Genomic DNA, 24,933 nt, shown 5'->3' with positions numbered 1-24,933 from the left:
GCTTTGTATCATCAGCAAGTGTGCCATGGATGCATTCTGTCTGTTCATCCAGGCCACTGATGAAGACGTTGAGTGATGCAGTACCAACCCCTGGGGAACTCCGCTAGCTGTATGCCTTAAACTAGACTCTGCACCACTGACCACAGCCATGCTGATCACAATTTTTAGAAGACTGTTGCATGCACTGTAGCATTTTTGGAAAGCTAGATTTTTATGTTGCTTGTGGGGTACAGGTTGTCATTAAGAAATGAGGTCCAGATATAAGAATAAATGGCACAAATAACAAAAGTTTAAAGCTGAGATTGGAAGCACATTTGCTTTGTGGATTCATTAGTACTATGTATGTATGAAGATTTTTTTGGAGCATTTACTTTAAAAGAAGGTAAGTGTGAATAGGTTAAATTCTAAGGCGCTTAGATTCTCAAGCAGGGACCAAATTGTGCTGTGTTTGGAATTGTAAGCAGTGAAAATGGACAAATGTTCAGTTGTCTTTTTGTAACTGTATTATTTTGTTTCCCCTAGGAAAGAAGACCAATCTCCTTCCTTAGGGAAAGATAAAGCAGACACAGTGATTATTGGAGGCGGCTGTGTTGGTGTTAGTCTAGCCTATCACTTGGCTAAGGCTGGCTTACAGGATGTCTTGCTACTGGAAAAATCTGAGCTCACTGCAGGATCTACTTGGCATGCAGTAAGGAATATTTTGTTAATCTCTGAGATTAACAACAGTTTGTTTATCTAACGGTTGTGGAAATTTCATTTCCCTTTCATTCCCCGGCTTTCAAGATGCTATTTTGATTATTTCATACCTATGAACTTTAGCACCAGGTTCTGTATAGACTTTCTCTGAATTTTCAAAGTTGATTTAGCTATCCACAGTATACTTTACTCATTTGTGAAAATCTGGGCAAATACTGATGGTATTTTGGAATTGGTGAAAGATAACTGTTAGCATTATTAGACATTTTTTGTAATTAGCAGGAAGTAGACTTTATACTTTAGTGCAACTTGAATTTTTTAAACTTAATTTTTTATTTCATAAGTAATTCACCTTATCCTGGAAGTATATCTGGAAGTGATGCATAAACCAGAAATGTGAAATTTGGCATTATTTTATGCTTAATCATTTTTAGTATGCATGCTATCCTGAAAAAGGTGATAGAGAAGTGATAGAGTGATAGAGTGATAGAGAAGCAGCAGCATTGTCCAATTCTCAGGGAATATCACTGTCCCAGAACTGTTTCTTGTTAGAGGCAGCAGCTTTCTTTCCTGCCATCCCTGGCATTGCATAAAATGGAGGAGCAAAAATAACAATGGTACACCTTGGTTTTGTAAGGCCAGTTGTCTGTACTCTTATTAAAAGAATTACAAAACATATCATTAATAGTGTAATAGTGACAGGTGGGGACACCTCTTCTTACGATGCTAGTCAACTGGATGCAGTAATGTACAGCATGCATGCATGTAACTACATATTTTGTATGTCTGTCTGCAGTAGGTAGTGTAAAGAAATAAAATAAAGCCTGCCGCAATCATAGTTGCTTTTTACACTCACTTCAAGCTACACTCAGGTGAAGTTAGGAGAAAGCTATTCCTGTGTATAGTAATAAAAATGGATATAAAAGCAACCATTTGCTGTTTATGGATTTTTTCTGTTAATACAATAGAGCATTTATGCAATATTTCTAACTAATATCTGAGTGAAGGATGATTCAGGTGGATCGTGTTTGATTTGTGTTCTCCTACATTTCCCAGAGGAGGAGGTCTGAAGTTTGAAAAACTTCATTATAACACAGATGTTTGTGTGTCTGGAGCCTTACAAGAAAATAATAGTAAAAAATGATATTTAGAAAAAAACACTGCCTGAGACAGAAGAAAAGCAGGAAAAAACACACTGTGTGGAGTTAGGAAAACAAAATCCATTAATTACATTTATTTTAGACAGTCACAGTGTAGTTGATACAGTAAAAAGAAGAGAACAGTATATAGAAAATGTCAGGTCATGCATCTTGAAATGGGATGATGATTGTGAAATGGTTGAATAAATAATTTGTTTTTAGCATATAAGAGTTGCAGACTGAATTCTATTCTAAACTGAAATCATACAGGGGGAATTGTTTCTAAGTGTTTTGTTGTTGTACTCTCCCCCTAGATTGTTACTTGTAACTTTGTCAACCAATCCTTCCCTATTTGGCTCTCACATCCTAGTGAGTGTAATGATGGAGCACTGGGTGAGGAGCTCTGCTGTAAGGATAGGGACAGGACCACAGCAGAGAGGGCGAAAGTGCTGCTTTGTAGTCCCTGATGCAACAGAATGTGGTGATTAACACAGCAGGATACCCTGTAGGAGGCAGATCAGAAAAAACTGTGAAGTAAAATACGTAGTATAGTATTGCTGTTAGAATTCAGTGTTACAGTGCTGTATCTGAAGATGAAAATGTTCTTTCACAAGATCAAGGACATAAAAATTGTGATTCAGTTCTTCACTGCAGTAGGTACTGTATATTTATTTATCAGTGGCCTCCTCAGTGTGATACAATGCTAGGTTTAAATGAAAATTACACATGTAGTTAGCATGTGGAATGGCACACAGCATGTTGTCTGCAGCCCCATAATCTGAGAAAGCCTGATTCTGATATTGCTATAAAGTACCAGATAATGCTATAGTATACCAGATTTTCTCTTTCACAGGCTAGTAAGTCCTTCCAGAGCTCAGGATCATGTTTCATATAGATCATACTCCTGCCAGTGTTACTGCCAAAACTTTATTCCATGTCTCAGTCTGAGATAAATTTGTCTGACTTTCATTATATTGAAATGAAAACAAGGTGGAAAGTATGCTCACTCTTTTGTTAACAGTGATAATGATGAGAAGTAATGAGTAGATGTAAATAATGGGGGGTGTGCTGCTCTTTTTTAATCCTACCTAGCTATAACAAAGTAATGGTTATTATATGAATGCAAAGTAGGTCAGGACTAGGGCTTCAAGAACGTGGAGTTCTTGAAGTTGTAGTATCTGGCAGATCAGATTGTTGGCAGTCTTACTACTGAAGTTCTAAGAACTGAACTATGCATATATAAGATCCAGCAAGTAGTTCTTGTGTAGTTATTTTTTTAAGAGGTGTTTTCTAAGAAAATGTGTCAAGTATCGTTCTGCTATGTAATACTTATTCTTGCAACATTCAATTGATTTTGCTGCTGATAGTTAATAAATCACAGCACAAGACAAATAAAAACCTGTTAAGATTTGGTCAAACTCCTAAGAAAAGCTGATGGTAGTGGTAAAAGTGTTGATGCCATTTCACTCAAGGATGCTGACCAGATTGGAATAAAATGAAAAGAATGCATCAAAATATAAACATTTAACATACGAATATGCTTTGAAACTTCTGTGTCAATTTTTATAGCGTAATGTCCATTCTAAGAAAATTATTTTCATTGTTCATGGTCACCTACAAGAAGAAAATCTATCTCACAAGAACAGAGCAAAACTTAAATCTTCAAGTATGATATTGGTTCACTGTGAAATTCAGGGTGACATTCTGGTAGGCCAGCTAAGTTAAGCAGGGAAACCATGACCAGATTTCAATACAAAAGCGTAGTATGCAAGAAGTGGAAGCAGAAAATGGCTACAAAGAGGTAATAAATAAAATAAAAAGTATAGGTGTGTAATGGGGATGTAACTTGCCAGGAACATTAAGGCCAATGTTATCTTTCAGTGTTACATTAGCATTAAAATGCTGAACGAGGGAAATGTGGGACTCTGCTGTGTGAGGTTGGTGATTGAGCCATACTGCACACTGATAAATCTGAAATACTCAATGCCTCGACTACCAGTTTCCATGGCAAAGTTTCTTGTGCCTCTGTGATTGTACAAAAACAGTTTGGAGAATAGAGGAATTATCAGCAGTGAATAAGTAGAATGTCCGGGTTTTACTAGAACTTGACTTCTGCAGATACATTGGCTCACATGGTCTGAATCCAAGGATGCATTGATGGCATTGCAAGATTGCTGTTGTATCATTTTTGAAAGACTATGGAGTTGAAGGAAGTACCTACATCTGGAAAAGGACAAAAGTGTCCAACTTCATAAGAATCCAAAGAGATTACTGCAGAGCTAAAGGCCAGCAACTTGCCTTCCTTTGGTTCTTAGGAAATCGTGGAGCAAGTTTCAGATATATGTCTGGGCCCATAAAGAAGAACATAACTGGGAACAGTCAGGATAGATTTCTTAAATGTAAAACACATCTGACCAAATCCAGTACCTTATATGTCAAAATGACTGATACTGGGGACAAGAGGAGAGCAGCTTATGTCATCTGCCTGAACTTCAGCAAGACTGTTATGTCTCCCATAATACTTCTATATTCAGTTTTAAGATTTTATGGACTGTATGTCAAGGACATCTAAATATTTTATCTGATAAAAGGCTGTATGCTTGTGCTCAGAGGGTAGTGGTTAATGGATCATATTCTACCCAAAATTGGTAGCAAGAGAGTTGTCACATGGGTCTGTCCTTGGACCCATCTTGTTTATCAGTGACCTAGAGCAAGAGACAAAAGCGCATGCTCGTCAAGTTTGCAGTTAACACCAAGCTGTGGAAACCAGTCAATACAATAAAGGGCAGGGCCTTTTGAGGGATCTGAATAGACCAGAGGGATGGATTAACAACAACTTCATGAAATTTATCAAGTGCAAATGCAAAGTATGAAAATAATTGTCCATAGACATTGAGTAGTTTCTGTCCTTGGAGATTTTCCAGGCTGGAGAAAACTGCGGAAACTGATTGGATCTCACAGCTGACCCTGCATAAAGCATGAGATTACAGAACTCCTGAGATACTATCCAGCCTAAATTATTCTGTAATTGTATTATCTTAATTTTGTTGCAGTCCAGTTAAGTTATATTTGTCTCCTCATTACATTCCTGAAATCAGAAAGTTTTTTCACGAGAATTCTAAACACATTCTAAATGTGTTTAGAATTCTTTTCTTAAAAAGATTATTGTCATAGATTCTTGAAATTAAATACATTTTGATGGTTTCATAACTAATTTGTAAGTAATCTGTGATTCATTGGTTAAAATGACCTTACTAACAGTGGCCACTAAAATGGAATTTCCTTAACTTTGGAAAAGATACTGCTAAATTTATAAAAACAACAGAAGATCAAACAGAAAACATTTTCATGAACAATAGAAGACTAAAAATAATATGAGATGGCAGAACTTCCAAGTACAAATGAATGAATTACTCATTGGTTATTGCAAGTGTCTGAAGAAATGTAAACCTCAGTGCCTAATTTATTGTTTTATTCCCTATACACAGAAAAAAGCCCTATAGGGCTTATTTTTTAGGTGGTAAGCAAGTTTTAATTACATATTTTGCACTGAGGCAGCCCTGGGTTTTAATTAACTGAGGAAATTAAATAACATGTTCACAACCACATAAAACCACATGTACCAAGTGAGATCAAAACCATGCACAGTCACATACCCAGTCTCTGTGTCCACAATGATACAGATGAGCCAATATCCTAACAAGAAAACAACAAGGAATACTTCCTTAGAATATCTACCTGGTTTAAGTACTTCCTGAATCTAAGGTATTTGTTTTGCATTTAATGTGGCCTTTGGTGGATATTCTGTGGACTTACATGTTCACTTTTAAGCTTAAATTGTTTGGTTAACAAACAATATTAAACATGCTTAGGGAACTGCAGCCACATGTAAAAATAAAATACAACTGAAAAATGTGTAATTTCACTCATTTGCTACACTATGGTGTTGTATATAAACTTTAAGATATTAGAAAGATAAAATCCACATGAAGAAAAGTAGGAAAAAATTTTTGCACTGTGGCTAGCCTAAAACTCTACTATGTGTGTTAATTTTTACCTTTGGATTCCCTGCTGTTTTTACCACAAAACAGCTATGAACTCAAAGGTGAACTCTGGTGTCTATTTCCTTTAAAAATTTTAAAAGTCCCTGTACCGTACTTTAGTATATCCATGCAAGTAAATGTATCCTTCATATATAATTTGAGTTAATAAGGAAAGCAATTATTATCTGTGAATAAGATATATTTTAGTCAGCAAAGAGGAAACACGAATACATTTAAAACAATGTAGTTACTCAGGTTGAAAACATAATGTGCTTTTTCATTGCTGTTGTCTGACTTGGAAGAAGGATTTTAGTGAGATGTATTCTGGAGATACAAAGACGTGCTTAACTATTGTAAGACCTAAACTCTGCTTTTTATAGTTGCTCAATATCTGCAGTTATGAGTGTCATTAGATTGACACAGCTGCCTCTAGAGGAGGCAAGTGAATAGTTTCCTTAAATGCAGAAAAGGCTGCAGTAACTTGCTTTCACATTTGTATGGCCCCAAAGGGATTCATCAGCTTTCTGAAGTCAAACATAGAAAAACAGTGTGCAAAATACTATACCAATTTCTTATTTTACTTCTGAAACACAGCAACTGCAGAAACCGAAGTTGATGAGGGTTGTGTGTCACTTCCAAATGATTTGGAACAACTTTATAATTTAAGGAAGAAAGGAAACCATAGGAGAGACAACTGCAGGAGTATCTGGAGCTGCCAAATTTGATGAGAAAGGACAGGTGGAAAAACATGTGTGCAGAGAAGAATGCCTTAAGTAGGGATAGGATTTTGGTTTTATTTTCATGACACTTGTCCCAATCCATGTGTTGCTTTTCTTTACAGTATGTTGACAGTTCCTTTTTTGAGTGACAGTTGAAAGGAGGGAAAGAAAACGTTGTATTTCTAATTGAATCACTGTGTTGTTGTTCCTGTTTCTTTTTTGAGGCTGGCTTAACTACTTATTTTCATCCTGGAATAAACCTGAAGAAAATCCATGCTTACAGCATCAAACTCTATGAAAAGCTGGAAGAAGAGACTGGACAGGTAACTGACTTCTTAAGTGTTAATTCAAATAAATATAAATCTTATTAATAGTCTTACAAATGAGTTTGGAATGGACAGATTGCATATAATTGTTCAAAAATATCATAAGGCTTACCTTTTATTTAAATATATTCTGCCTGCATGTCAATACTGAAGTCTGATGCTTGATCAGTAAATATTTTAGATTGTTTCCAAGATCTTTGTAAAGTTTAAGATGGTTTTCATCAAACATCTCAGAAGTTCAGCAGATAGAGTGTCTGCAACTTTATCTTGCTGTAGGAACTAGAATAGCATCAAGGATCTGGAATGAATGGATTGATTAGGATAAATTCCTGCTTTAAATGTGCCCACTTTTAACTTAATATGATATGATAGTCAGTACTTAAGAAGATTGCTGCAATTCTTCATATCCCTTTAGAAGTCATGCTTTTATTTAGTGACTTAAGGAATGGGTATGCAGAGAGGGGGATGTATTCCTTATCTGGCATCATTTAGCCATTCATTTCACTACACTCATGCTCGTTTCATACTACAGTTGAAACTGTGTGGCAATCATAGTACTAGTCTACTAGCTTATTAATTGTCATAACAAGCTTTTTTCTTCTTTCTGTTGCCATTTTCTGTAACTAGATAAGATACTACAGCAAATTGTCATTGGGAGTTCTACTAAAAGCCATATTAACATCCTGTGAAGTAACAGAGAAAAGATGAAGTACATAATATATACCAAAAAGTGAGCATTCACTGTCTAAATATTTAAGGATGTCTACATTATCAGAAAGGCAAAAGGGAGAGGGATTATTCATTGTGTTAATAAAAGTGCTTCGTCAGCTAGATTTATTCTGCTGTATCTCAGTAGAAAATTACATAGGTGATAAATGTTAATATAAACTATTATGTTGGGTTTTTTTTCAGAGGTATCTGATTTTCTGTTTTAAATGTGAACCTATAAATTAAAATATTAATCAAATATTAATAAAAGCTTTTTAGAACTTTTTTGATGGTAGTATGTATTTATTTGGGAAGCTCATTTTATAATATTAAAAAAAAGTATTTACTTCTAAATCCTGTTCCTTCAAGAATGCTTGACTTGCATGGCTCTTTTTCAGTCATGTTAATGACAGAATTCCTGTGGACTTTCCATAGCATAGGAACGTGCATGTACGGAGTTAAGTAAAGATTCTTACAGTATTTAGCTTTTGCTTTTTCATTTAGGCTGTGGGGTTTCATCAACCTGGCAGCATCAGAATTGCGTCAACCCCTACTAGGGTGGATGAATTCAAATACCAAATGACACGTGCTGGTTGGCATCCAACAGAGCAGTACCTCATTCCACCTGAGAAAGTGCAAGAGCTATTCCCCTTATTGAACATGGATAAGGTAAAGAACCTAATTTTAAGAAAAATAACTTCAATTGCATTTAAATATTGACTAGATATTTAATTTTAGAGCCTGTGTATACAAATGGCATGAGAAGCTTTTGTTTTTCAGTGAAAAAATGCATGAATCACTCGTTTTTTAGTGAATATGCTATAATTCCAAAGCATTGGAGCCTTTAATTTCATGGGAGAACTGTGTAATTTTTCTTCATTAGGGCCACTGTTAAGTCAGCACTATATTACTCTAAGTTTTTAAAATTTATTTTGATTTGATTCCTTAAGTTTTACTTGAGAGGTAGATCACATTTAGAAAATAAAGCATTTTTGAAACAAAATTAGTTGATTTTGATTTTTATTACCTTTCATTTTGTGTGGTTTTCATCTACATAGGTTTTAGCAGGCCTGTATAACCCTGGAGATGGTCATATAGATCCCTATTCTCTGACAATGGCTTTGGCTGCAGGAGCCAGAAAATATGGTGCCCAATTAAATTACCCAGTCCAAGTGACTAATCTAAACCCTCGATCAGATGGGACATGGGAGGTTGAAACTCCACTTGGAGTAATTCAAGCGAAGAGAATTGTGAATACTGCAGGTAGGATTTAACATAATAATTTTTATTCTCTTCTGATTTACAAACCAGGTGACACTGAGGATCTGTAATAAACTGTGTGATTTACAGAAATGAGCAATAATTTTGAGTATTCGTTTTTGGTAAAATATACTCTGTGCATATTACTTCACATTATTGTGAAAGTTTAGCTCTTCAGTTAGTTGCCCTTGACTACGCATTAATAATATTTCTTTCTTGCTTGTCTCCAGAAATTACTAGTTAGGCTATCTTGTTAGATTTTAGAAGCAGAAGAGACCCCTTCTATTATGCAGTAAACTGTGTAGAAGAAACAGTCTGTGAATGAATGTTGTCTCTAAAATCTTAGGAGGGTTACTTAGGCAGATGGGATTGTACAAATGAAGTAGAATTATCTTCAGTTTTGTTTATTTGTTTGTTTGTTTTGTGAAGAGGCTGAGGACTTGTACTGAATAAGATAATTGCCCATTTCAGTATTATCTTTCCTTAAGACTTATCTCTATCCATATATCATTAAAAGGGAAGAATTTTGTTTTCCTTTGATTATTATTTTAAATGTACGCTTTGCTTAACAGTGCATTTTCACACATAATAAAAATTTCCCATTTGCAAGGAGCTTGTATTTACATACGCAATTTTTATTCTTCATTTGTTAAAGAAGCCAAACTGATGTTTCTGTTTCAGAGAGCTTTCAAACAGTATTTGTTTTCGTTTTCCTAAACAATTTGAGTGAGGCAGGTACTCTTCTTGTTCGTGGGTAGAATAACTATGGCTAGTAGTTAAAAATATGAGTGGATTGGATTGGAAAGAGAGTAATTTGGGAGGGTCATATGTTTGGGAAAGGTCCTAGAATGTGGTTGGGAGCTCTGGCAACTTTGGCACAAGACCTGAGAGGTGTTGAATAAGGAAGGTAAGACTGTGAGGGTCTGTGGGGAAGTCAACAGTGAGGAAGACACAAAAGAAGGAGATAGCTTAAAGGGATCCAGTATGTTTCATTACAGGAAGTGGAGGAGCTTTTTTGGAAAAAAAAAAAAAAAAAAAAGATGAGGAAGGATATTTGAGAACTAGATTTGGGAGAAAATGGAACTGGAAATTTGAAGCTGTCTGAGCTATCTCAGGTTGAAAGAAGCAGAAGAATCAAGAAGTAAGAGAAGCAAGAGAAAGGTAGAGGTGAATGGGCTGGAAGGAAGACAAAGCAAGTGGAACAGGACATGACAAAGGAGGGAAACTGACTTGTACCTGGAAAAAAAACAATCTGATAAAGGATGGTAGGAAGTCTGAATGGTGAGTCATTTGGAGGGAATTGAGTTAAAAGGGTTGTACTCTGGGTACTCTGGATAGAGAAATGGTATGTACTAGGTGACCTTTTCATTTCAGGAATGTGAAGAGCCCTGCATTAAATCATTCCAGCCTTTCAGTAAAGATTGAGAAACCCATTGAAAAGTGTGCTTTCTCATCATATACACTTTCCATACATAGTTGCTCATCTGCTGTTGCTATCAGTGTTGCTGAAATATCCTACCTTGAGTTCATAGACTGTCATGATGTCAGTGTTGTGTGCCATAATGACATTTTGAAGATGTCTAGAGGAGTTCAGTGCGCTTGCTAGAAAAGAGGCAACCACACAGACAGGGAAGCCAAATTAGTTTTATGTACACTGCAAAGTCAAGCACTTAGAATATGAAAGGCATCAATATTTAGATTGTCTTAGTTTTGTCTTTGTTTATTTGGGTCATGAACTGTTTCATGACAGCGTTCAGTTACAAAATCACAACTTCTCTTACTAGGATCCTTGTGTCATTTCTTAGACAGGATGGATGTATTGGTCTGGAAACATTCCAGAATTATGGAACGAAGAGCAATTTTGGCAGTCAGACTTCTCATTTAGGCCCCAAACTTGTAGATATTTATAATTCCAAAATATTGACTCTGCACCATATGAACTATGAGTACTGCATATGTAGTAATTTCCTTAAATTTTTGTAGTGTATTTGTCTTTCTTTGGCTTATACATCAATTTGAAAATAGGCAGAATCCTCTAGTAACTGCTTCTCAGAGTTTGCTAAAATCAAAATGAGCCCTTACAAGTTTTTCAAAGTCTTTTTTCTGACTTAATAACTTATTAATCCAAAAATATACTGCTAACTGTTCAGCCAAAATGAACACTAGAAGTACATGTCGTTTTACATTCTGGCTAAGGATGTATACTTAATACTGTATAACCCATATTTTTTGTAAATGTACCATCAGCTAACATTTATTCTTCTTCTCAGCCTTATCGCATTCCACTACAGTTCCTGAATAGTATAATTCAGAGATCCTATTTAAGGCTCATGTTGCAATATGAGCGAAGAATATAGCAGAGGGCTCTCCACATTCTCTCTTCCTCCCTCATCCCCCAGCCAGCATCTGTCATGGAACTGGAATTGGAGTAAACTAGTTTCAACCAATCTTTAGCTGTTCCTTATGTGCGATTTCCATTTTGGAAGAGAGCAGATGTCTAATAAATAATCTCTGACGTGAGCTAACTGGTATTGAGCCTGCTAGAGTGATTTTCAGCCTATTTATAACAGAAAGTTAATTAAAATCTGCAAAAATAGTGGATTTAGTTAATTTGTACAATATATATGTATATTCATACGTAAGCACACATGTTCAGGCCTGTACACAATCTGTATATTACCATTTGTACATGTATAGTGATGGAAGATTTTATCTTCTTTTAAATACAAGAGATAGATTACATAGTTGAACAGATACGCTCAGTAATATCACCAGTAAATATTTCTGCATCAGATGTTTGCGATCTCTAGAATTTAATCTTTATAAATGTCCTTGAGATGTAATTTATGCCTTCATTTATCTCTTCTAGCTGTGATAGGATTTGACATCTGCTTCCAATTATAATTTTGTTTCAGAGAGCATATTCTCTCTGTTGTCATTTTTGTGTTTATAATGGCTTTTGCACATGGTTCAAAAACTTTAAACAAAGAGAGTATGATATATTTCATTTAGTAAATGCCAGCTGTTGTAGATTTAAACAATTAAATGAGCATTTAGTTTAAGTATGATTTTTTTTAGAAGTACAATATGTAAGGTTTTATTTTAAGCACGCCTGAAGTACTTTCTTTTAATTCATTGGCAGTTTAAAATCAATTGTTTGCCATGTATTTCTGGAAACTTTATGTTTTTCTAGTTAAAAAAAAAAGGAAAATAATTTTCAAAGAAGCAAAGTTAAGTTTCAGAGTTCTAAAATCGTCTACCATTTTTACTTTGAGGATCTTGAATATGTTTTCTCTAATGTTTTCCTCTAATTTTCTTTTAACAAGTAAGCAGAATATTGAATTTCTTTTAATATCATGCCTGGAGTATTTTTTGCAAATATCTCTTTTAAATCTAAACATTTTTGGCAAGAGAATGTGATGCTAGATGTGCTATTTCACTTTCTTTACTCTTACATGGATTTCAACTGGCCTTATTTTAAAATTCTGTGGAGGTGGCCTGGAAATGTCCAGATCAAAATAAGCCCCCTATCGATCTTGATGTGCCGTTCCATTGTATGATATGTGTATGTATGTATGTATGCATATACACACATATCATATATATACGTGTTTATGCATGCAGCCATGTTAACACATCTACAGTGTTCCTATGTCAGAACTTCAAGAATGAGAGCATTGCTTTCAGATCTGAGAGATTTCTAAATGATTAGTACATGCCTTTTCTGGACAAAGATTTAATATAGAAAAATTCACAAAATGCTTTATAAAGTCAAACCATCCGATTACTACTTCTGCTAATTATTGGGTAACAGTTAGGTGAGCTTTACTAGATTTCTGGAAGCAGTAAGAGAGGTAGTAAAGACCAGATCTTTGGCTGATTTAGAAGAAAGAGTTCTCTTTTATATGAATGAATTAAATTTACCCTAAGGATTCTGAGAAGTCTTAAGCACTGTAATAGCTGTATTAACAGTGATTGTAGTTGACTAGTCAATGGCCTGGAGTTGATAGAAAGGAGCAGTGTGCAGAACACCTAGTAAGTGAGTGAACACTTTTCTTTTTTACTTTTTAATGATTTTATTAGTGAGCTTTAGGTCCTCTTAGCCTGTGCTTAAATTCACGTTCATTTTTTTCATGTGATAATGGCCCCTTGAAGATGTGCTGGAAATTCAACTCCATTAGGTTTTTTTGGTTGTTCTTTGCATTAAGAAGCATAAATCAGGTTTCAGAAGCCCTAAAAAGATCTTTTGAATCTCTGTAACTACAGCCCTATCTTATCTGAACAAATTTGACCACTTTAACAACTGTGCTGTCTGTGAGTCTCCCCAAGTAGTGAGGATGCAGTTCAGAAGCAAATGTCTTACATATGATAAATGCAGAACAGTACATACTATTTTTTTTTTTCATGTTTACTGAACAGGGGCTTTTAGTTGTTTGAATATGCCAGTCATCATCCTGGATTTAATTGTCCCTTGCTTCACCTGTCTTTTAGCAACTGTCAAGTGAGTTATCACAGAAAAACTTCCTCTTGGAAACTCTTTTATTTTATAAACTCTGGGTTTTTATATCCCTGAGGCTGGCTTGGAATATTAAGTAGGAGATTTAACAGCCCTCCTGGCATGAAGGAATGGCTCCAAGCCAGCACAGCCCGACTCAGCTTTTCTAATTGCCCCAGGTTTACGCCATGCCAGAGATGAGATGATGTATGCCCAAGTGTCAGTAAGCAGCATGGGATGATTGCTCTCTGTAGAAGCATGGAAATAAGGCCAGGAGGGCAAGGATCTTGCCAGCAAGGGCCTCGTCCTGTACTGTGCAAGGGAAAGAGTGGGGCAGGCCACAGACAGGCACTTGTCATCTACCCGTTGTTGAGATTTCCAGAGAAATTTGTGTAGAAGATGCACAGTGACATATAGTGTCAATCCCAGGCCACAGACAAGACAGGAAGTCAATAGTAACCAGGGTCGGAGACTGCTCAGTTGTCAACAAGCAGGTCCATGGTGACGAGATTGGGTTGAGGCCAAAGTGGGAAGTAGTCCACAGATCAGGGTCTGGATCAATGAGGTCCATGGCCAGGCACAGGCATGGTTGTGACAGAGCTGTAAACAGGCACACCTCCAATCAAACCAGCTCAGACTGGTACTGAGCAGAGCAGAAGTGGTGCTACAGGACCCATGGGCAGGGATGTAGGTGAATGTCACAGGTGAGATCACTGAGGCATGTTAGTGCTCACAGGGTCCTGTGAGCTAAAATTTGACCAATTCTTGGAAAAATATAGATTGAGAAGACTGGTTCTGAAGCCAAGTAAGCTTCAAAAAGCTGCAGAAAGAAAGAAAAGCTGCATGTTAAGCTGATCGTCATGACTGTAGGCCTAGGAGAAAGGGAAGCTCCATTAGGTAGCAAACATTGCTGATAGTTTTTCTTAGAGTTTGGAGTCAGCCAGTTATACAGGAACCGGTCTGTACAAACTCGTTTTAGGGGGTGCATACAGCACGTTGCCTTTTATTTGAAAGGCCCTGTTGCCTCAGCCTCATCTTCCATTCTGCCTTCTCGCAACCCTAACACTTGTCACCACAGACTCCTCTGAAATTCCTGCTTTGTTGGATTTTCTATTTTCACTTCTATTTCTGAGATCTTCATTCTTTGATCCAAAGAGTCAGGAGGCTCATGTTGAAAGACTTTCCAAGTTCTAAGAGCAGCTGCCATCTCAGTCTGTTGTATCTGGTAGATTCTCTCATCTATTCATTCCGACCTCACAGCAGACATGAGCCATGCTCAAACTAAGAACACACTGGTACACCATTAAGTGAATGTTTCTTAACAAGGTAGAAACAACTGGTCAGAAAGGACCCTAACAGATTAAAAATAGGCCTTTATTTATGTGTAGGAGTTCACATGAAGTACCTTGAACAGGCTCAAGGCCTGGGAAACTGTTACTCACTTTTTCAGATGGTTTGTATCTGGACATTTAATTAGCTGCAAGAGAGCACACTCACTACTTACTAATAGGAAAATCATAATGAACTGACTATTACATGGAAGGCATAAGTTGTAGAGTTTGCATGGTACATATAAAAGAAGAGGGAAAGATGAGCTAGATGAAAGAACTGTCTTGCTGTGTTAGGACTTGACTCCTCTCTTGGAAAAGCATTCTAGCTGATTTGTTTGAGATAAGAGGCTAGGGCAACAGCTATTGTATTGAGCTAATTTATCTACTTTTGTTTTTGATTTCTGTGTGTTGCAAACCTACTTTGAAACAAACAGTGAGGGTTGTGGAACTAATAACTGAATTACCTTCTGAACTTTTGGAAACATATTTTTCAGTGGTGTTTTTGAATACCTATTTACTCAAGTAATGTTTGGTGGTAAAATTAATAACAAGAATGTCAATTCATGGGTGGAAAGTAACACAGGATAATACAAGAAATAATTTTAAAAGTGAAAGCATGGAAAAAAATCCTTCACATTCCATGAAACAGAATGCTTTTAGATAATGTTTTACTGTTATTTTCTAATAGTTGTATGGAAAGTGTTTGAATGTTCTTGTTTTGTTTGTTGTCTTTTGTAGGCTTTTGGGCCCGTGAAATAGGCAAAATGATTGGCCTACAGCACCCTGTCATACCTGTCCATCATCAGTATGTTGTGACGTCAACTGTCCCTGAAGTGAAAGCCCTAAAAACAGAATTGCCTGTGATTCGTGACTTAGAAGGATCATTTTATCTAAGGCAAGAAAGAGATGGTCTTTTATTTGGTCCGTATGAAAGTCAGGAGAAGATGAAGCTGCAGGACTCTTGGGTCACAAATGGAGTCCCACCAGGTAACTAAAAAGATTAAATCTTCAGATCTGATACATACTAGTGTATGTTTTAATCTATATAAATCCCACCATATCAAACCACAAAATGTGTTGGAAAACAGAAAGTACTTGTAATACATGACTGCAGTGCATAAATGTTTTTTCTGAAGAATCGCTGTGACCTCTAATGTAAAAAAAAAAAAAAAAAGAAAAGAAATAAAGATGTGACATAAAAGATACAAAACTGACACATATTCTTGTCTCATCTCTGAATAGGTATCTGTTTATTGTGATTAAATCCAGTTTCTGCTTTATACACCCTTTTGCATGTGAATGGGACTTTTTTTAAGCTACAGTCCTGCCCAGCATAGTAATTGGTTTGAGTTTTTTGACTGTTCTCTCAGAAGTAATGTGGTTTACAAGTAGGAGCAGAGATGTCAGCAAAGAAATGCTTTCAGGTGTAAGTGGAAGAGACCTGTAGATTTGTACTGAATTCCTATACAAAAGTATCACATACTTGCCATATGGCTGATTATTAAAAAAAAATACTGTAATACACTTACGCTTCAGGTTTCTATTCACTTCTTCACAGAAATTAAGTAAGTCAGTGTATTTATGTTTAAAAAAATCCCACAGATGTTTCATATAAAAAAACAGTTAAAACTGTTGGGCTTCGAATGACACTGTCAGTTTTCCAAGCTTGTTGCCTCCACTGGTGACAAGTCCTTCTATAGAGTGATGTTCAGTAATTCTTAGAGCACAGACTAAAGACTGAAATATATCGAGGAATTCAGTAAACGGCATGGGAGTCATAAGCTGACCCAAGCAGTACCTTTTCTTCTCTCCTTAAGTTGTTGCCATAATGAGAAAAATAAATTGATCTTATTAACACGGAAGGAAGTTTCTGTCTTTCTCTACTTCTTTTCTACTTCTTTGTTGAATTTGCATGACCTTAGGGTTAAACAAATATGTATAAAAGACAGTGTAACTGCAGTGGCAGTAAACTTGATCCTGCAGTTAACTAGGGGCTTATGCATACTATTTTTCTCATGTAGAGTGGTAAAAGTTTGACAATACTGATAAATTCTGTATAAACTTTATATATCTAGACTGCATAACTGTAATTAAAATTTAAGTATTTTCAGTGTAATTAACAAGTATATAATGATATTCTGCAGGTTTTGGAAAAGAACTTTTTGAATCTGATTTAGACAGAATAATGGAATATGTTGAGGCTGCTATGGAAATGGTTCCAGTTCTGAAACAAGCAAACATCATAAACACAATTTCAGGTCCTATCACCTATTCTCCAGACATTCTTCCTATGGTGGGACCACATCAAGGTGTCAGAAATTATTGGGTAGCTATTGGGTTTGGGTGAGTAAATTTGTTATGGCAACTTTTGCCTGTCATATTAAAATAATGGCTAGCTAGAGCTTTGCAAAATGTCATGGTTTTGGTTTTAATATCTGTGCAAAATATGATTGGAAGTAGTCTTAACCTCTATCCACATATTAAGAACTTATACTACTCTCTTTCATTTTATCACTGAAGTTGAGGTTATTGTGAAAACAAGAATTAATGTTTTAATGGTCTTTATTTTCTTCTGCCCACTATGATATTTTCTTTGAGTGTGATTTGCATTTTATATAGGCTGGCTGCACTGGAGTCAATGGTAAAACTCTTATTTACTTATCTTTAATTGACTTAGTTTGCCTATTGTCTTAAGATTGACAGAATGAACTGAATGCAATTCCAGATGCATGTTATTGATCACGTGCTGTTTACATTGCTTTTCCAATTGCCTAATTTGCTGTTCAAAATCCAGCTAAGCTTTTTCTAGTGTTCTTTCTGTCCAAACCAAACAAACCCTTAGATCATAAGATAAGGCAGTATCACTAACTTGCTTTCTGAGGCCCTCAAAATAAAAGGGTTTGGTAATTTTGCAATGATTCATTGTGAAAGGTGTTCACCTTTGCTGCTTGGATTAAAAAAAAGAACCAACAAAACTGTTATCTTTCAGTAACATTTGCAGAACTTACAGTTACAAAAGTGGTTTGCCTAGTCCTAGTTCACTAGAAAGACTATTTAAGTTCATTACTACACTGCCAGACTTTGGAGCCTGTTTTCCTTCATTGGCATCAATGGGAGCAGAATCAAAGTTCTGCACAGGAATAATTGAAGCCCAGGTTATGTGCTTAAGTTTCTTAAAAAAACAAACAAACCTTATTTCAGGAATTTGATTAATCTCTAAATGTATAGACACAGGTTGCAATTATAATGCTGTCATTGGATTACTTTGTCTGCTTTTCAGGGACTTTTGACTCTGTTCTGCACTTCTGGGTCACAGTGGTGTTTCTGCCAGTGTTGTAATCTTTCATGTGCATTAGCAAATCCTTATCTCACAGTCAGCTAGCATGGACATTGTGACAGAGGGCTTAGTGCTGTTAGTTTAGAGGATTTTTATTATCTAAAATTAGCAGCATGCTAGGCATTTTAATGTGCAAAGAGGTTATTAAGTATAGTTAGCAGGGCATGTAACACTGTTTATTATTAAGGTTGCTCAATGCTTCCCATTTAAGACTGCTTTCAGTTATTTATAGCTTCGAAATTTTTAACAAAGAGGCTGGCATTCTATTCAGGGAAGTTGGCGTCAAGGCAAAATAACTGCTCAAAAGAATGAGAATATTGTAAGGGATGTTGTTTTGCCCTGTTAAGTTTTTGTTTTTTTGCAGAAGTCTTTCTTTCAAAGAACTCTAATCTTCCCATTTTCTGAGAATGAACTTCACATTCATTTTGACAGCAGTGACCTTTCTCCTAGAAGATGTATCCTTCTGCCATCCTTCAAAGTCTATACGTGACACCCATTCACTAGCCTTTAGAAAAGTTAAGGCTAATAAACACTTAACAGGGACTCACTAGATCTTCATTAATTCTATCCACACATATTCTACAGACAGAGACTGAATAGGAGTTTTCCTGCGGCAGTACAAATACTCAGGTTAGAAAAATGGCTGAATATGGGATGAAGTAAATAGAGAAGGGACCATTGTATTCAGGGACTTTGGTTTCCTAGGAAGAGGGACTAGAATGAAAATCTTCAAAAATTAATGAGAAGGAATCACAAGGAAATATGATACAAGAATAGGACAGAGATTGTGGAGAAGACTGCATAAAGCAGAGTATCATTGTCAGGAACTGGAAGGAAAGAAAACAGAATGGCATATTGTGCTCCCTGAGGCAGGTTACTCTAAATCCCCATACAAAGACTGAAACTTCTAAGCTGTACCAGTCTTTACAGCTGTACTATCATTGCAAACTACAGCAGAAGAAAGATCTATTAATACTCCTTATCTGAGTTGATGAGGGATTTGGGAGCCCTGGGTAATTTAACATCTCTGATGATGTAGACCCTGCTGGGGGCATCATAGATAGTGAGCTATATGTGTAGAGTCAATGCTGGAAAGCTCTGCAAAATGCAGACCAGTTGGCTCTGGTGCAGTTTTATACCTGTCTTAGCAACTCCATCTTGCAAGGTTGCTGCCTGGTCTGTCTTTCCCGTGGAAGTACTGCACCATTGTCTCAGCAGTCATCTGCTGAAGATAAGAAGTTTCACTGTGTTTGAGCTGTTGCCATCCATGGTGGTCTCTGTGCTGCATTCCCCCTGCTTCTGGCTGCAGTGAATGGTACAGGGAAATTTGAGGTGGCTATAACTTCTTCTGGAGCTATATTTACAAAATGGAAACCCATGAGTACCTAGGAGTTGGCTAACTAAATCAATACAAGGATTGGCTAGTACTTGGAGAGTGACTGTTTACAAGCTGTCATCCTTACTATATCAGCTGTGTGATACAAACTTGTGCTGTGAATCTAAAGATTTTTGGTGAACATCCTAAAAAAGTATGTTTGGCAGAACTACTTCATGCACTCAACTGCTTGATATTAGTTTTGTTAATAAAAAAACAACAAAAACAAGCTACAGTGAAAATATGTCCCTATAAAAACAGCAGTACTATATCAAAGTAAGCTCATGGAGACTATGAAGTCAGGCATTCTATAGCTAGAAAGTGCCAGGACTAAGTGATAGGACTAAATCTTCTTATGCATATCCAGTAGGATCAGTATATTTCCTTCCTTCCTTCCTTCCTTCCTTCCTTCCTTCCTTCCTTCCTTCCTTCCTTCCTTCCTTCCTTCCTTCCTTCCTTCCTTCCTTCCTTCCTTCCTTCCTTCCTTCCCTTCCCTTCCCTTCCCTTCCCTTCCCTTCCCTTCCCTTCCCTTCCCTTCCCTTCCCTTCCCTTCCCTTCCCTTCCCTTCCCTTCCCTTCCCTTCCCTTCCCTTCCCTTCCCTTCCCTTCCCTTCCCTTCCCTTCCCTTCCCTTCCCTTCCCTTCCCTTCCCTTCCCTTCCCTTCCCTTCCCTTCCCTTCCCTTCCCTTCCCTTCCCTTCCCTTCCCTTCCCTTCCCTTCCCTTCCCTTCCCTTCCCTTCCCTTCCCTTCCCTTCCCTTCCCTTCCCTTCCCTTCCCTTCCCTCCTTCCTTCCCTCCTTCCTTCCCTCCTTCCTTCCCTCCTTCCTTCCCTCCTTCCTTCCCTCCTTCCTTCCCTCCTTCCTTCCCTCCTTCCTTCCCTCCTTCCTTCCCTCCTTCCTTCCCTCCTTCCTTCCCTCCTTCCTTCCCTCCCTCCCTTCTTTCTTTCCTTCTTTTTCTTTCTTTTCCCAGAAGATCTTTATTTTTTTAATTTAGGGCACAGAATTCAGAACGCAAGATTTGTGAATGATATTTCAGGCTTATTTTAGCTTCACTACTCAGTTTGACTCTCTGTGATTAAATTGTAGCATGCTAATTTAATCTTGCTTTTGCACAGGTTTACTATTTCTTCGAGATTTTTCTGTTCTACTAATTGGAGCATTCCATAACTAACTTAAGAATTTATTTTCTTAATTTGTCTGTACAGAAGGATAGTAGGACACTTTCTGAGACATGGGAAACTAATTCACAGATACATTAATATGAAAGTTTTAAAATCATTTGTTATTAGCAATTTTTTGTCATTAATCATTTCAGTGTCAATTCCCAGATGCCTGTGATTTAGCATTGTGTGTTACTGTTTAGCTGTATGCAAACTAAGTGGTGATATACACATACTGCAGTACACCAAAGATCCTTCTTTTAGTGTCCTGCTTAGCTATGGGGCAGAAACATGTTTCACACATGGACTTTTCTCAAGGAAATTAGGATGTTGAGTGTTTTGAGAAATTAAATTATGTACAAAATGCTTAAATAATAAAACCTTAGATCTATCATTTCTTAATTTTTTGAGTTATTAAACTGTTTTGATGTCTCCTGTTGTTCCTAGTTTCTAACAAAAGAACTCTACGTCCTGGTGTTTCACGCACTTACTAGATGGGAACAGGCTTTTGCTACAGACTGGTAGAAGAAAATTCCTACATGTATATTTGTTCAGTAGAAATTTTCTGGAACTGTTTATATTTGTAATACTGGGAGTATGGAGAAGGCAAATCCAGTGAGGAAAGACAGCTTTCAGTTCTGGCTGCACTGCAATGAAATCTTCTAACTTTACCCCCAGTTTCCAAAATTCCCTGATTTTCTGTGGAGCAATGTATTATTTCAGTTTATCTAAGACTGTTTTGATAATATTACCTCCTAACTTTTGCTGCTGTTCTTGTCTCTGTAATGTGAATATTCACCACAGCTACTAGAATGTCTTAGTCTGGTTTTCTAGTAAAATTTGCTACTATTGAATTAAAAAAAAAAAAAAAAAGTTTTGGCACTGCAGGGCTTTTTGTGTGTGGTTTTTTTTTTTTTTTGAAGGTATGGAATTATACACGCTGGTGGCATAGGAAAGTACCTGAGTGACTGGATCCTTGAAGGGGAGCCTCCATTTGACCTGATAGAATTAGATCCTAATCGCTATGGAAAGTGGACCACTACAGAATACACAGCAGCCAAAGCAAGAGAATCTTATGGTTTTAATAACATTGGTAAGAAAATACTTTTAATTGTACTTATATTCTGAAAATTAATTCCAACAAAGGCTGCCTCTAGATTTCTGTTTACATACACATTTTTGTATATTCTATCCTGTGACATAGAGGTTTTTTTCTTTCTTCCCTAGTTATTTATCCTAAGGAAGAAAGATTTGCTGGGAGACCAACAGAGAGGATTAGTGGTCTATATAATTTGCTGAAAACAAAATGTTCAATGGGCTTTCATGCGGGATGGGAACAACCACACTGGTTCTATAAACCTGGAGATGAGACTGGATACAAGTAAATGAAAGATTTTTTTTTTCCTGATAATTGTCATCAAGGGAGAGGTGACTTAGATTTAAAGTAAAGTGTACATTTATCATTTGTTTCAGCTAGAAGTTGTCTACTAGGTAAATCTATTACTGTTTCTTCTATATATTTATACATGGCAGACTTCTACTTTCTTCCAACATTTGATCAGTTCACAGTTTATTCTACAAAGTTGATAAAATATCAAGCCATATCTTTTTCTGCTGTTAGATGATTTAATAATTAAGCTATGTTAGACCAAGCAAAATATTGGGTAAGCTACCTACGATTAGGAATGCCTGTCTCTTATTAAACTGAAAAAACTCAAGACTAACTACATTTGGCTGAAAAGCATGCAACGTGGCCAGATTGAATGTTAAGTATATAAATGATCTGTTTCAGACCCAGTTTTCGACGCACAAACTGGTTTGACCCAGTGGGTCGTGAGTATAAGCAGGTAATGGAAAAAGTTGGCGTGATTGACCTATCACCATTTGGCAAGTTTAAAGTAAAAGGCACTGATTCTGTTAAGCTGCTGGATCATCTGTTTGCAAATGTTGTTCCAAAGGTAAAAGGGGTGGGGATGATGATAACTGTTTTAATGTAAGATTTAGACAAACTAGATGCGTTTCAGAAAATGTGGAAAATGTGGCATAACATTGCCATCCTGTCTTTCAGATACCAAGCATTCAGGTCCTTTGAAAAAATTCCATTGTCAGGAGCACAAACAGTGGAGTTTGTACTATAGTAGCTTCAAGATGTACCTTTTGACACAAATCATTGAGTCACAAAGTTGTTGATGTTATAACAGACCTCATTCTTGTCATCCTGTGAAAACCTCTACTAAAGGAAGTCATCTAGAGCTGGTTGCCCAGGACCATGTTCAGATGGGTTTTGAATATCTCTAAGGATGGAGACTCCAAAACCTTTCTGGGCAATCCAGTGCTTTGACATCCTCACATTAAAAAAGTATTTTCTTTCATTCAGACAGAATGTTCAGTGTTTCAAAGCCTGATCTGAGGAAAACCTGGAATTCATTTACAATAATAATTGAATAATTTGGAAGCTGCTTACCAAGGATGCAGCTTTAAGTAGCAGAGGATAGCAATGGGATGTGCTCTTGCCAGACCATAGCTGGATTTTGTATTTTTTCTGAATCTCCAAATTAATGTTCTGTTTTGTTTTTAAATGTGTCTCATACTTGTTTTCCACACACCTCATAACAACTGTGTTTTATGTCTTTCTGCCTACAGCAGGCAGGGTTGCAAATATTCTAGATGTTCACCTTTCAAACTCATACCTCTCCTTTCTCCATAATTCTGAATCTGCTCACAGATCCACTGAGTATTATCCTGTTCTCCAAAATGGTGCACTGGCAAACTAACCCAGATTTCTTACTGTCAGTCTTCAGTTCATGGTAATGCTCCTTGCGTCTCTTTTGTTTTTCTGCTTTGTCCACTGTTCTTATCTTGTGTCTAGCTTCAGAGATACACCACCAGTCAGTGGTATATGAGATCCTTTCTAATGTTGAGAACTGCATGTCTCAATGATTTGTGCCTAAAGGTAAGTCTTGTTCTTTTCTGAAGTGCTAAATCTCTGAGGTTCTGTTATTCCAGAATGGAATGTCACTATTTTATTTTATTTTATTTTTCTGTAGATTATGGTTTTGTCTACTTCAGAAGCAGAGGAAGGAAATGTGAGGAAACATTAAGTACATTGAGAATTTAGTCATGAATGTAGATGTTTACTTAGAGCTCAGAGACAGCTGGATGTGAATCCTATACACAAGAAAGATGTCACATAGATTTGAGAGAAAAAAAGATCTTAAACTGCCATATATTCCTATATTTTACTGTATTAAATAGGTTAAATGTCTTCTTTCCAGCTTTGCATAGAGGTGGTATGATATCATCAACTGGCACTGATAACAATTGCTGAATATATTTATGTTTTGAATTAAAGCAGCATTGAACAGGAAATTATGAAGAAAAATTGAATAGTTTCTATAGAGTTTAGAAGAGTTGCTGACGGGAAAAAGAAAGATAGCAAAACAAAGCTTATGAGTACACTTAAAAGGACACAACTATCACAACTAGTTTGAATGTGACTAGCATCAGACTGTGAAAATTAAGCTGTGTACCTGTAATGTGCTGTGGTAACTATAGTCATGTAGTATGACGTTGTAAAAGAATGACAGTATCTGCAATGTTTTTACATTTTCTGTTCAGAAGATTGGAATCTGGGCACTGCCTGGGTGATTGATAAGGTTCTTATGAAAGCAGAATGAAATAGGAGGGATAAAATTCTCCCTCTGGAATCAGACAAGAGCAACAGCTCTGGCACATTTAAATTTCTGTTTGTATAGATGGTATCTGTATGAACATACATACATGTTACAGTCGTAGCTAAGTACCTGTTGAAATTTTGCCTTTAGGGAAAACATTTATACACAGAATCTCTCCTATTAAGACATAGCAGAACAGGCACAAGAAGTTATTATTTCAAGTAAACACTTATTTCTGCGTATTTAATAATGATTAAGAATTCAAAGGTTTTTTGTATCCTTTGCATCCTTACTAACTAGAAATTGTACTCTGTAGGTTGGTTCCACAAATATAAGTCACATGTTGACACCCAGAGGAAAAGTTTATGCTGAGCTAACAGTGTCTCAACTGTATCCAGGAGAATTTATGCTTGTAACTGGCTCAGGATCAGAACTTCATGATCTGAGGTAAATTTATTTTTGATACAGTAAGTACATAATGCTAAACAGTCACATTAATATAGAAATCTTTTTAGTAAGAGCAAAATTTTTAATAATTATTCAACAGTCTTTTCACTAGTTTCAAGATAATTCTACTTATTCATTGATCTTGGTTTCTTAGAAACTTAGTTTAAGTGAATCCTGAAATATAAGCGATTGAATATTGGGTTTAATGTTGGTGTAAAAGGTGGGTA

At 36.4% G+C, this 24,933-nt stretch overlaps 2 protein-coding genes across 2 annotated transcripts in view; both read left to right on the top strand.

Annotated features, from left to right (window-relative positions):
* Nucleotides 1-15,253, top strand: part of SERINC5 (serine incorporator 5) — a 510,096-nt gene extending 494,843 nt beyond the window's left edge. Inside the window, exon 13 of the transcript XR_010622422.1 lies at nt 15,241-15,253. The gene's annotated coding sequence lies outside the window, so the exon portion shown is untranslated. The remainder of the gene's footprint in view (nt 1-15,240) is intronic.
* Nucleotides 1-24,933, top strand: part of DMGDH (dimethylglycine dehydrogenase) — a 46,675-nt gene that overhangs the window by 2,550 nt on the left and 19,192 nt on the right. Inside the window, exons 2-11 of the mRNA XM_065739779.1 lie at nt 523-688; nt 6,822-6,920; nt 8,136-8,300; nt 8,690-8,894; nt 15,456-15,704; nt 16,862-17,060; nt 21,509-21,678; nt 21,813-21,966; nt 22,378-22,543; nt 24,576-24,706. Coding sequence (XP_065595851.1) covers nt 523-688; nt 6,822-6,920; nt 8,136-8,300; nt 8,690-8,894; nt 15,456-15,704; nt 16,862-17,060; nt 21,509-21,678; nt 21,813-21,966; nt 22,378-22,543; nt 24,576-24,706 — 1,704 coding nt within the window. The remainder of the gene's footprint in view (nt 1-522; nt 689-6,821; nt 6,921-8,135; nt 8,301-8,689; nt 8,895-15,455; nt 15,705-16,861; nt 17,061-21,508; nt 21,679-21,812; nt 21,967-22,377; nt 22,544-24,575; nt 24,707-24,933) is intronic.

The sequence above is a fragment of the Cyrtonyx montezumae genome, unplaced genomic scaffold (assembly GCF_038088225.1).
Source record: "Cyrtonyx montezumae isolate F1298 unplaced genomic scaffold, pur_monq_1.0 scaffold_25, whole genome shotgun sequence".
NCBI lineage: Eukaryota > Metazoa > Chordata > Aves > Galliformes > Odontophoridae > Cyrtonyx > Cyrtonyx montezumae.
Note: the sequence above shows the minus strand (reverse complement) of the source record. Positions and strands in the feature narration are given on the sequence as shown.